This window comes from Plecotus auritus, assembly GCF_963455305.1.
Source record: "Plecotus auritus genome assembly, chromosome: 10".
NCBI lineage: Eukaryota > Metazoa > Chordata > Mammalia > Chiroptera > Vespertilionidae > Plecotus > Plecotus auritus.
This window is the reverse complement of record NC_137785.1, coordinates 10,452,383-10,464,868: the sequence shown is the minus strand read 5'-3', so window position 1 is coordinate 10,464,868 and position 12,486 is coordinate 10,452,383. Positions and strand designations below refer to the sequence as shown.

Sequence of the window (12,486 nt, the reverse complement as noted above, 5' to 3'; positions counted from 1 at the left end):
CCTTGTTGAAGAAGTAGATGGAGGCCAGGATGGTGAACACCGCGATGGCCAGTGTCACGTTCTGTGGGGAGCGGGAGGTCAGGACCCAGCCCCTCCCGCCCCGCTCAGCCCTCCCTGTCCCACCTGACCCGCCCTCACTTCTTGAAAGTTCATGGCCATGAGTCCTCAGCGCAAGGTTGCTTGACCTTCCTCTGCTGCTCTTGGGCCTCTGGGACAGAGAGGGGAGGTCAGCCAGTCACCAGAACCTGAGAGAGTTGTCTGGGAGACCAGAATGGTGTCCATGGTGATGGGGAAGGGCATTCTGGGTAGAGGGGACATTGGGGCAGAGGCTTGGGGGGCCAGGAATGTCCTATGGGGGCCCGGCTGGTGTGGCTCAGTGGTTGAGTGTCAACCTATGAACCAGGAGGTCGCGGTTTGATTCTCGGTCAAGGGCACATGCCCAGGATTGCGGGCTCCATTCCCGGTGTGGGGCATGCAGGAGGCAGTGGGTCAATGATTCTCTCTCATCATTGATGTTTCTCTCTCTCTCCCTCTCCCTTCCTCTCTGATATCAAGCAAAAAAAAAAAAAAAAAAAAAAAGTGCCCCATGGGGTACCTGAGCTTGGGACCAGGACATTTGAGTTAAGGGAGACCAAACCCAACACCACCCCAGGACTTTGTCCCGCTTCCCTGGAGAGAGCTGGGGAGCCACGGAGGGCTGAGCAGGGCGGGTCAGCATGGCGCAGGAGGAGCTGGGGTCTGGGAGGCCTGTGGCATGAGCAGTGAGGGCCACGCTGCTTTCTCCGGCGCGTCTGCCAGACACAGGTTGCAGGCCGGGCGGCGCGCAGAGGCTGGGCTGGCCGGCAGAGCCCGGTGGAGTTTGGGGGCTGGGAGCGGCTGTCACAAGGGCAGAAACCAGCCGTGGCGGCGGCTTCCCCAGCTCTGGCCACAGGGACTAGCCGTGGCTCCCACAGCACCCCCCATCCTCCCCGTCATCGCCGACTTCCACTCTGCCGCCCTCCTGCTGTTTTGCAGACACATAACTCTCTTTGTGTCCATCACACCCTTAGAAAGGACCTCCAGGTTACCGACAGCCAGAGGACGGAGAAACCTGGGCAGTCCACCTCGCTACCCACGGACCCACGCCTGCGAATCCGCCTGCTCCTAAGTTATTTCCAAGCCCCGAATGAATACCATGGTGCTGTCAGGTCGTTTGTGGAGATATATCTACATCTACATCCATATCTACATCTACATCCGTATCTACATCTACATCCATATCTACATCTACATCCATATCTACATCTACATCCGTATCTACATCTACATCCGTATCTACATCTACATTCATATGTACATCTACATCCGTATCTACATCTACATCCGTATCTACATCTACATCTGTATCTACATCTACATCCGTATCTACATCTACATCCATATGTACATCTACATCCATATCTACATCTACATCCATATGTACATCTACATCCGTATCTACATCTACATCCATATGTACATCTACATCCATATCTACATCTACATCCATATGTACATCTACATCTATATCTATTTCTATTCCTATATCTACTAGTACATCTACATCCGTATCTACATCTACATCTGTATCTACATCTACATCCGTATCTACATCTACATCCATATGTACATCTACATCCATATCTACATCTGTATCTACATCTATATCCATATGTACATCTACATCTATATCTATTTCTATTCCTATATCTACTAGTACATCTACATCTGTACCTGTACCTATATCTATACCTATACCTATACCTATATCTGTATATCTATATCTATATCTACACCTATACATCTATACTAATAAAAGGGTAATATGCTAATTAGACCAGATGTCTTTCGGACATCCATCCGGACAAAGCCACCGTGGCAGGGGCCAAGGCAGAAACGGTTAGGGGTGATCAAACTGGCAGGGGAGAGCAGTTAGGGGGATCAGGCTGGCACGGGAGAGCAGTTAGGGGGATCAGGCCAGCAGGCAGGTGAGTGGTTAGAAGCCAGGGGTCCTGGATTGCAAGAGGGATATCCGACTGCCGGTTTAGGCCTGATCCCGCAGGCATCGGTCCTAAACCGGCAGTCGGACATCCCCCTAGGGGTCCTGGATTGGAGAGGGTGCAAGCCTGGCTGAGGGACAACCCCCCATGCACGAATTTCATGCACCAGGCCTCTAGTATCTCTCTCTCTCTCTCTCTCTCTCTCTCTCTCTCTCTATATATATATATATATATATATATATATATATATATATATATACACATATACACTGAGTGGCCAGATTATTATGATCTCTGAACGCATAATAATCCGGCCACTCAGTGTATATCCTATATAATAAAAGGCTAATATGCAAATTGTCCCCTCAACCAGAAGTTCGACCAGCAGGCAGGCCAGCCAACCGCCCATGTCCCCTACCCCTGGCCAGGCTGGCCGGACTCCACCCATGCACGAATTCATGCACCAGGCCTCTAATACACACACACACACACACACACACACACACACACACACACACTGAGTGGCCAGATTATGATGATCTCTGAACGCATAATAATCTGGCACTCAGTGTACTTATGTAGAAGGGAAAGCTTGCAAATCTTGATATGTCAAGGGACCAGGAGATAGTGGCCCCCAGCCTCTGGCTAGTAAGTAAGTCCTCTGCTTCTTTCTAATTACCCACAATGCAGTTCTTATACATGGAAAAACCTTATTTTAAAATCCCAACTCTGTGGTCAGTCTACACTGAGTGGCCAGATTATTATGTGTTCAGAGATCATCATAATCTGGCCACTCAGTGTATATGTCACCCCAAAATGCATACAACCACTTTGAATAGTTCTAAAGGCAGTGGTCATTAAAACACATTTCAAAATCATTAAACATTTTCCACACTGAGCTATCAGCTGCTCCAGTGGGATACATTTTTGGGACACTCTGTACACAGGTGTATATTATATGATGTTTTCCCCCACAAAGCAGCGATCAGTACTTGCCAATTCAGTGTCCCCAGTGGGTTCCCTCAGCACAGCCGCTGGGAATGCCAGGCTCTGCTGGGAACCGACACATCAGGGCGCCAACCGGAAAATTCCAGGAGGCGAGGCATGCCACAGGGCGAGCCTATGCACAAAGCCGACGGAAAGAGCCCCAAAGACAAGTGCACTTTCTCTATTAAAAACAATCCCTAAGAGATGCATGACCAGATCCGATGGGCTATCTGAGCTGGGTCCTGCCTGGACAGAGCAGCCGGAAATGATGTCTGGGGGGACATCGCAGACATTCGAGAAGAGAGGGGGCATGAGAAAGGAGGAGAAATTGCAGGTGATAGAACCGCACGCCCGGTCCGATCTCGTGTGGCTAAAAAGTGCGTGTATGAAATGGGGGACGGGTCTCCTTCTCCGTCTCAGCAGAAAGCGGCAGGCACAGCCCCCAGGGGTTTAACTGGAGCGAGCTTAATGCAGGGACCATGCTCAGCGAGGAGGGGACAGCGCCCCAGCTTAGCACAGGTGGGGAGCTGCTACCACCCTGTTGGGGATCGGATCGAGCGCCCCCCCCCCCCCGAAAGGTCTATTCACACCCTCAGCCCTGGCACCTGTGGATGTGACGTTAATTGGAAACAGGGTCTTTGCAGATGTAATCGAGTTAAAGTGAGGCCATGACGGGAGTCCCTGTAAGGAGAAGAGAGAGCCAGGGACGGCTCGCACGGAGAATGACGCCACCTGGTGATGGAGGAGGGAGCGCGCGCCCACAGGTCAAGGAACCCCGAGGAGGCCAGCAAGGCGGAGGCCAGAGGCCAGGAACCGCGTCTCCCTCTCAGCCCTTAGGAGGGACCAACCCTGCTGACACCACATCTTGGGTTTCTGGCTGCCAGGACCGTGAGAGAATAGTGACTGGTGTCTAAGCACAGTTTGTGGTCATTTCTTCTTCTTTTTTAATTAATATATTTTTATTGATTTCAGAGAGGAAGGGAGAGAGAAACATCAATGATGAGAGAGGATCATTTTTTAAAAATATATTTTATTGATTTTTTTACAGAGAGTAAGGGAGAGGGATAGTTAGAAACATCGATGAGAGAGAAACATCAATCAGCTGCCTCCTGCACGCCCCCTACTGGGGATGTGCCCGCAACCAAGGTACATGCCCTTGACCGGAATCGAACCTGGGACCCTTCAGTCTGCAGGCCGACGCTCTATCCACTGAGCCAAACTGATTAGGGCGAGAGAGGATCATTGATGGGCTGCCTCCTGCACATTCCACGCTGGGGATCGAGCCCACAACCCAGCATGTGCCCTGACTGGGAATCGAACTGTGACCTCCTGGTTCATAGGTCGACGCTCAAACACCGAGCCACGCCGGCCAGGCTGTGGTCATTTCTCACCGTAGCCCCCAGCAAACAAATTAAAACACAACTCCAGGGCGTCAAGGAGCAGGAGAGGGGTCCATGTCACCTGAGCCCCAAGAGACATGTCCTCGGATGGCTGACCCCAGCCAGAGTGCAGAGGGCAGGGGGCCAGGACAGGGTCCTGCCTGGAGGTCAGAAAGTGGATGGGAGGGGTGGACGGGCATTGGAGGAGGAGCCAGGATGTTCTCTGGTATTTATCTCTGTGGTGGACCGAATCATGTCCCTAAAATGCCCTCGTCCTCATCCCACAACCTGCGAACACATTCCCTCACCTGGCGAAAGGGACTTTGCTGAGGCGATTCCGTGACAGATCTTGAGATGGGGCATGTCTTTAAAAAATTATATATATAATTTTTTTTTTTGTATTGATTTTAGAGAGGAAGGGAGAGAGAGTTAGAAACATCAATGATGAGAGAGAGTCACTGATCAGCTGCCTCCTAGGCACTCTCCCCACTGGGGATGGAGCCTGTAACCTGGGCATGTGCCCTGACTGGGAATCGAACCTCGACCTCCTGGTTCATAGGTTAACGCTCAACCACTGAGCCACGCTGGCCGGGCAGGACTTGCCTTCCTTTGTTCAGGCTGCTATCACAGAATCCCAGAGACGGTACTTACAAACAACACAGATTTATTTCTCACGGTTCCGGAGGCTGGGGGTCCAGGATCAGGGCGCTGGCCGGTTAGGGGTCTGTGAGAGCCTGCTTTCTGGCTCACAGAGGCCAGACTCTCTGAGTCCTCACAAGGTGGAAGGGGCGAGGGAGCTCTCTGATCCCATTGCGGAGGGCTCTACCCTCAGGACCTAATTCCCTGCTCAAGTTCTCACCTGCTAATGCCATCGCTAATGCCATCGCCCTGTGGGGGGCAGGTTAGGATTTCAACAGATGCATCTTGGGGAGACACAGGAAGCAGACCGAGGAAGCATCTTTATTTAGTCGGAGAGCTTTACCAAGGAGCTAGCCTCCAGGACACCCCGGTGGTCCTCCCCTGGTGTTTGGGCCCCATGTCGTCCCCACTCCTCATCGAATAGGGCCCACCTGTGGAAATGATGGAGTAAAGCAGAAATGGGGAGGTGACTTCTCTTGAGTCATCAGGCTGGGAGAAGGCGGCCATGTTGTGAGGAAGCTCAAGAAGTCTTGTGGTAGAAAAAAAAAGAAGAAGAAGCAGCAGCAGCAGACCCAGGGAGAAGCCCCGAGCCAGACTCCCCAGCGAAGCCACTCCCAAATTCCTGGCCCGCAGACACCATGAAAGAGAATCAATGGCTATTGTCTTGAGCCACTGAGTTTTAGGGTAATTTGCCACAAAGCAATAAATGACACCAGCCCTGGCCAGTTTGGCTCAGTGGATAGAGCGTCGGCCTGCGGACTCAAGGGTCCCGGGTTTGATTCCGGTCAAGGGCATGTGCCTTGGTTGCGGGCACATCCCCAATGGGGGGTGTGCAGAAGGCAGCTGGTTGATGTTTCTCTCTCATCAGTGTTTCTAACTCTCTCTTCCTCCCTGTAAAAAATCAATAAAATATATTTAAAAAAATAAATGACACCATTTAGTTGTTACTGCGCAAAGCCCCGTTCTACAGCGTGGAATGCATGCGGAATGTATCGGAACACGTTTCATCCTTAAAGCAACTCCCAGAGGAACAGACTGTGCTCCCTCCCATTGAATGGACAAGGACGCAAAGGCACAGAGAGATGCAGTAACTTGCCCAAAGTCACACAGCTTGCAAATGGTGAGGTTAGGGTTTGAACCCAGTCTGTCCATCTCGAGGGTGGCTTTGGCCAGCTGTGGGTGAACATCCCGATCCTTTACCGGAAGAAGGTAGAATCTCCATGAAGCCTAAGCGACCCTCAACATATGGGGAGAACAGACTGGGGTGCAGAACCTGAGAGCGGAGCAGAGACTGAGTCTGGGATGTGGGGTGGGGTGGAGGTCTCCCTGCTTCTGGGCCCAGGTTACGGGGCACCTGGGTTCAAACCCCAGCTTTGGCCTGCCACTCAGCTGTATTCCTTCAGTCAAATTACTTAACCCTCCCATGCCTCAGTTTCCCCATCTGCACGACGGGGATGGGGATAATCATAATAGCACCTCCTGGGGTTGTGATAACAATTAAATGGATCAGTCCACGGGGTAACCCGAGGCTGGCAAAGGCCGGGGGAGCCGGCTGCTGGGGAGCGTGCTGGGACCTGCTCTCGGGCGGTGCTGGGAGGTAATGGGCAGGTGGGGCTGTGGCACAGACGGCTGGCTGAACTCAGCGTCTGGCTGTGTGGACATGGCCGGGCCAGGGTTTCGGGGCCACCCCATCGGACCTCTCCTGCTCCTGCTGCTGCTCCTGCCCCAGGCCCTGGTGGAAGGACCCTTGTTGTTCGTGGCTGTGGTGAGGTGCCCCCACCCCCGCCCGGCCTCTCCCCTCCCCCAGGCCGGCCCTGACCGGGTCCCCTCCCCAGGTGTTCCGCCATGGTGACCGGGCCCCGCTGGCCTCCTACCCCACCGACCCGCACAAGGAGGCCGTGTCCACCCTGTGGCCGCGCGGCCTGGGCCAGCTGACCTCGGTGAGGAGCTGGGGGTGGGTGTGAGCGGTGAGGCCGGGCGGGGAGGGGTCTGCTGAGCCTGCTTTGTCCCCAGGAGGGGGTCCGCCAGCAGCTGGAGCTGGGCCGCTTCCTGAGGAGTCGCTATGAGGCCTTTCTGAGCCCTGAGTACCGGCGGGAGGAGGTACTGCCATGTCGACCTTCACCTGGCCCCCTGACCTTCCACCTCTGACCCCTGCTGACTCCCATGCTCTCCTTGGGCCTCCACCTCTGGTCTTTGATCCCCATCAACTTGATCTGCACCTATGTCTGACCTCTGATCTTGAATCATCAACTTCTGACCTCATCCCAATCTGAGTCACACCTTGACCTCTGACCCCTGACCTCCATCAATTCTAGCTTTATTTTCTGGCCTTTACCTCTGTCTTCTCATTCTCACCAACACCAACCAGACCGTCTGACCTCCAGCCTCTCACTCCAAAACTTGACCGATTCTGTCTTTAACCTTCATTGAATCAACTTGCCCCCCTGACCTCAAACCTTTGACCTCTACCCTTCACCAAATCTTTCTTTTCCTATCTCCTCTTCTGTCTTCTGACATCCCCTAATTAGGATCATTCCTCCTGACCTCTGACCTCTGACCCCTGATAGACATGTACTGAACTCTGAACCCCTGTCCTCCATCCCGCTCTCCTATTCTTGGCCTCCCGCTTCCAGCCAGCATCCATTCTGATCTTCCTTTTTGACTTTCAATGACTCAGCTAACCCCCTTAATCCTACACACCCACCCAATCTCTGACCTCCAACCCGGCTGCTCCTACCATTGACCTCTGACCTTTGATCCCAACTTCTGACCTCCAACCAAACTGCTCCTGCCATTGACCTCTGACCATTGATCCCAAATTCCAACATTGAAGTTCAGACATTCAAATCTGACCTGATGTTTTGACTCCTGCCCCCTTTCAACTCCAAAGTGAATCCAAAGCTTTGCAGCTAACCTCTGACCCCGACTGTGGTCCCCTTGTGACTGTCGCCCCCTCGCCTGCCCCTCCCACCCCAGGTGTATGTCCGCAGCACAGACTTTGACCGGACGCTGGAGAGCGCTCAGGCCAACCTCGCGGGGCTGTTCCCCGAGGCCGGCCCGGAGCGCCCTGAGGCCGCCTGGAGGCCCATCCCTGTGCACACGGTGCCAGTCACTGAGGACAAGGTCAGGGGGTTGGGCAGGGCCAGGGGTGGGAGGCGTGGAGAGAGGCGGAGGCCCCGAGGAGAGGAGGTGCTGGGCTGGGCGGGCGGCTCCCGGGAGCCTGAGTGGGAGCAGCAGGAGATCCTGGGGCAGAATTGTTCGGATGGGTGAGCCGTGTCCCCATGCTGCGCAGCCAGGCCTGGGAGAGACAGGGCCACAGCCCCGACTCCCCCACTCTCCGTCATGCTGCTGTCCTCTCTGAGCCTCAGTTTCCCCCAGCTGCTGAGGTTTCCCACGCGCAGTTGTCCCCGATACCACGAGCTGCTGCGGGAGGCCACGGAGGCCGCCGAGTACCGGACGGCGCTGGAGGGCTGGACAGTGAGCAGGGCCGGTGGGACGGGGCGGGGAGCGGGCGTGGTGGTCTTCCAGACTCAGTGGCCCTGTCCATCCAGGACTTCCTGGCTCACCTGGAGAACTGCACGGGGCTGTCTCTGGTTGGGGAGCCGCTCCGCAGGGCATGGAAGGTTCTGGACACACTGATGTGCCAGGTAAGCTTCCACCCCATCCACCCAGCCAAGTGGCTAAGGCAAGTGGAGTTCAAATCCCAGCTTTGCAGCTCAATACCCATGCTCCTGCAGGCTGGTCACTTAAGCCCTAGTGCCTCAGTTTCTCCATGTGCACACCGAGTGAACACCTGGGGTTGCTGTGAAGATCAAAATGGGTTAATCCATGCAAGGTGCCACTCTCAGGTTCAAGGCTACGTGTTGGCAATTCCTCTTGGTGGTTCTGTTCTCCCCTGGCATGGCCTGATGCTCTTCTTAGGCTTGGCTTCCCCCACTTGCTGGGAATGTTCCCAACCGCACGGTGGGACTAGCAATGTGTGTGATTAGGGGGCTGCCCCAGACCCTACGGGATGCTAGGAGGTATGTGGTACTGGCACCATGAGACGGGGCCAAAATCCCAAATGGCTGAATTCTGAAACACCTCTGGCCCCAAAGTCTCAGGTAAAGGCTGCTGGACTGAGGGATGATGGTGATTATTATAAATAATCACTATTGCCCAAGCCACCTCTTCCTGACCTGGCCAGCCCCAGCCCGTGCAGGGTTCAGATGGGGAGTGGAGAGAGGATCGCAGGAATAAGCACAGGCATTGGGAGGGCAAGGGGACCCCGAAGAGCTCAGGACATCCGGTCGCATTGTCCTCTCTCCCTGTCTCTCCCCAGCGAGCCCACGGTCTCCCCCTCCCGTCCTGGGCCTCCCCGGATGTCCTGCAGACACTAGCCCAGATCTCGGCTCTGGACATTGGGGCCCATGTGGGCCCACCCCGGGCAGCAGAGAAGGCCCAGCTGACAGGGGGTGAGGTGTGGGGTGCAGGGGGTGGGGTGGGGTGGGGAGAGGCTGGGCATCTCCCTCTGGGGGTTCTCAGCACCCTGGTCTTGCCCCCTCAGGGATCTTGCTGGATTCCATCCTTGCTAACTTCTCTCGTGTCCAGCGCCTGGGGCTGCCCCTCAAGATGGTGATGTACTCAGCTGTGAGTCTTTGGCAAGGGAGGCGGCGAGGGCACAGGGATGAGGGGGATGGCCGTTGGGGTGAGGAAGAGCCAGTGGTCTCGATGGAACCTCAGCACCGCCTTGAGTAACGCACAGCTGCAGACATATCACTAGAGGTATAGCGTCTGGAAGGGGGAAGGAGATGGTGTTCTGAGAAGGAATTCAGCTCCTCTAGGAGGACAGGCTGTTGAATTGAGCTGTCCAATCATATTTTGCATCCACTTTTTTTAAAAAAAAATATTTTTATTGATTTCAGAGAAGAAAAGGGAGAGATAGAAACATCAATGACGAGAGAGAATCATTGATCGGCTGCCTCCTGCACGCCCTACACTGGGGATCAAGCTCACAACCTGGGCATGTGCCCTTGAACCAGAATTGAACCTCGACCGGGTGGTTCACAGGTTGACGCTCAACCACTGAGCCACAGGCAGGGCCATTTGACCAATCTGTATTAAATGATTCCCTGTAACAGGTGGGACTGCCTCCAGGGTGAACAGATTTGGGGGCTGGGATTCTAAGGGGCCTTGGGACATCTGGGAGGCAGCTGGATGCAGGAGTCTAGAGTGCAGGGAAAGAGGTCGCCAGGGGAGGAGGGAGGAGCCGGCTCAGCCCTGATCTGCCGGCAGCACGACAGCACCCTGCTGGCCCTCCAGGGGGCCCTGGGCCTCTACGACGGGCACACCCCGCCCTACGCTGCCTGCCTGGGCTTCGAGTTCCGGAGCCGCCTGGGGGACCTCGATGACGACCAAGATGCAGGGTGAGGAGGGGGGCGCCTGGGAATGGGCGGGCAGAGCTCTCAAGAGGAGGGATGGTGGCGGGCAGAGGAGCGCCCAGGCACCGGCCTGGAGGGGGTTGGCCAGGGAGGCCATCAGGAGGCTGACAGGTGGCCAGGAGCCCAGCTGCTCCATTCAGATTTGAGGTCAGTGGCAGGGAGGTGAGGAGGAGCCTGGCTGCCACGCCTCCTCTCTCTGCAGGAATGTCACCATCTCCCTCTTCTACCGCAACGCCTCCAGCGGCCTGCCCCTGAGCCTCAGCCTCCCCGGGTGCCCAGCCCCCTGCCCACTAGGCCGCTTCCGCCAGCTGACCGCCCCGGCCCGGCCTCCAGCTCACGGGGTCCCCTGCCATGGCGCCCATGAGCCTGCCACTCCCACAGGTGAGGCCCTTGGTGTTGGGGTGGGAATAGGAGGGTTCCAGTCCTGAGACTCACCCCTCATGTTCTCCCTGCAGCCACCGTGGTGCCCCTGTTGGCTGGGGCTGTGGTCATGCTGGCGGCGCTCTGCACAGGGCTGGGGCTGCTGGCCTGGAGACCCGGCTGCCTGCGGGCCTGGGGGGACCCTGTGTGAGCCACGAAACTGGGGACCCCTCCCCACTGCTGACCCTGGACCCCAACATGTGTGCTCACCCGCTGTACCAGCTTCTGTGACTTTCTGTGTGCGCCTGTGTGTGGGGGGGCGGGACAGATGGACACACAAGGCCTCCAGGCCTGGAAGTCACAAGTAGTTGTGTGCATGCACATGTACATGGCACGTGCACATGCATGCAGTTCATATGTAGATGTTTCTGCACTTTTAGCATATGTATGCAGACTTTCTGCATGTGATGGCACACCTCTGCATGTTGACAGGCCCCTATGACACATGCAATCTGTATTGGTTATGTGTGTAGGTGCCTCTAGGGGCGTCCTGATGTGTTTCTCTACATGCATGATGGCATGTGCTGGGTATGTTGGGATGGTATTAGTAGGTATGGCACATGTGGTGTGAGAAACAAGGCTGAGTCCTCTTAGACTCAATGTCCAGAAGACAAATGGCACCTCCAACCCTCTAAGCTCCTGGAGTGGGGTCAGGCCTGTCTTGTATCCGGAGCTAAGCGTGGCCCCAAGGCTGCCCAGTACTGAGCCCAAGGCTGCGTAACTCGGGAAGCCATGGCCTCTGTGCTCCCATCTCAGGGCTAGTCAAGACTCAGACCGCAGCACCTCCGAAATTAACCTCCCAGGAGGACCGGCAGAGCAGGTGCGGCTGCACCGTTCTCAGGACCGCCATCCGGCCATTTAAGTGAAATGTAAGATTCAGGCCCCAGCCACATCTCAATGGCTCACGTGCCACCTGTGGCTGGTGTGGTGGGCCCAGGACTCATACAGCACTTAGGATCCTGCAGCCACTGCCCTTCCCACCAGCCAGGCATCAGGCGTGTGAACACCCCAGATTAAAACACTGGGGGTGGGGGTGTTGGTGTGTTGCAGGCAGCCACTCACTCAGTGCCCACTACAAATGGTAGAGTTGGAGAATTGGAGGTTGTGGCTACAAGTCAATCCCAGCTACCAGGACCCTCCAACCCTCCTGAGGGAAAACAGGGTGCAGAGCCCCTAGACTGAGGAGAAAGCTGGGGCGACCAACAGAGCCTGGCCCAAGTCTACCCAATCCCAGCATTGTGGGCAGGGGACCATGCCCTGGGCCCTGAAGGTAGCCTTGTCATCCCACCACCACACCCAGCGTTAATGCTGGACAGCCCTAGAAACGAGGCAGCCACACCCAGAATACTCTCTGTACTCGGTCCTGGGAGGGACCCAGCTTCTTACTTCTCACTCAGGGAAGGCCCAACTGAGTTCTCGGGTTTCCCTGCCCTGCCGCTGGGGGCGGCTCCCAGGGCTTGACGGAGCACAGCCCTCTCTCAGCAGGGCCCATGGACACAGGCCTGTGTCCAGAACCCTGCACCATGAGGGTGCTGGAAATGGCTTTGCATGGGGGCCACATCAAGCACCACAGTTCATACGCAACGATGCTCATCATTTAAGCCCTCACTCCCCACCCCCAGC

General features: G+C 55.6%; 1 protein-coding gene across 1 annotated transcript; it reads left to right on the top strand.

The window, feature by feature from the left end:
• Window positions 1-6,683: 6,683 nt before the first annotated feature.
• ACP4 (acid phosphatase 4) lies at window positions 6,684-11,014 on the top strand (the record flags this gene model as incomplete). Its single annotated transcript, XM_080644001.1, has 11 exons — window positions 6,684-6,788; window positions 6,859-6,963; window positions 7,037-7,123; window positions 8,000-8,146; window positions 8,402-8,500; window positions 8,575-8,670; window positions 9,345-9,477; window positions 9,570-9,652; window positions 10,298-10,428; window positions 10,646-10,824; window positions 10,899-11,014. The coding sequence occupies 11 exons, from the start codon at window positions 6,684-6,686 to the stop codon at window positions 11,012-11,014; spliced, it is 1,281 nt and encodes a 426-aa protein (XP_080500127.1).
• Between the last annotated feature and the right edge of the window lie 1,472 nt (window positions 11,015-12,486).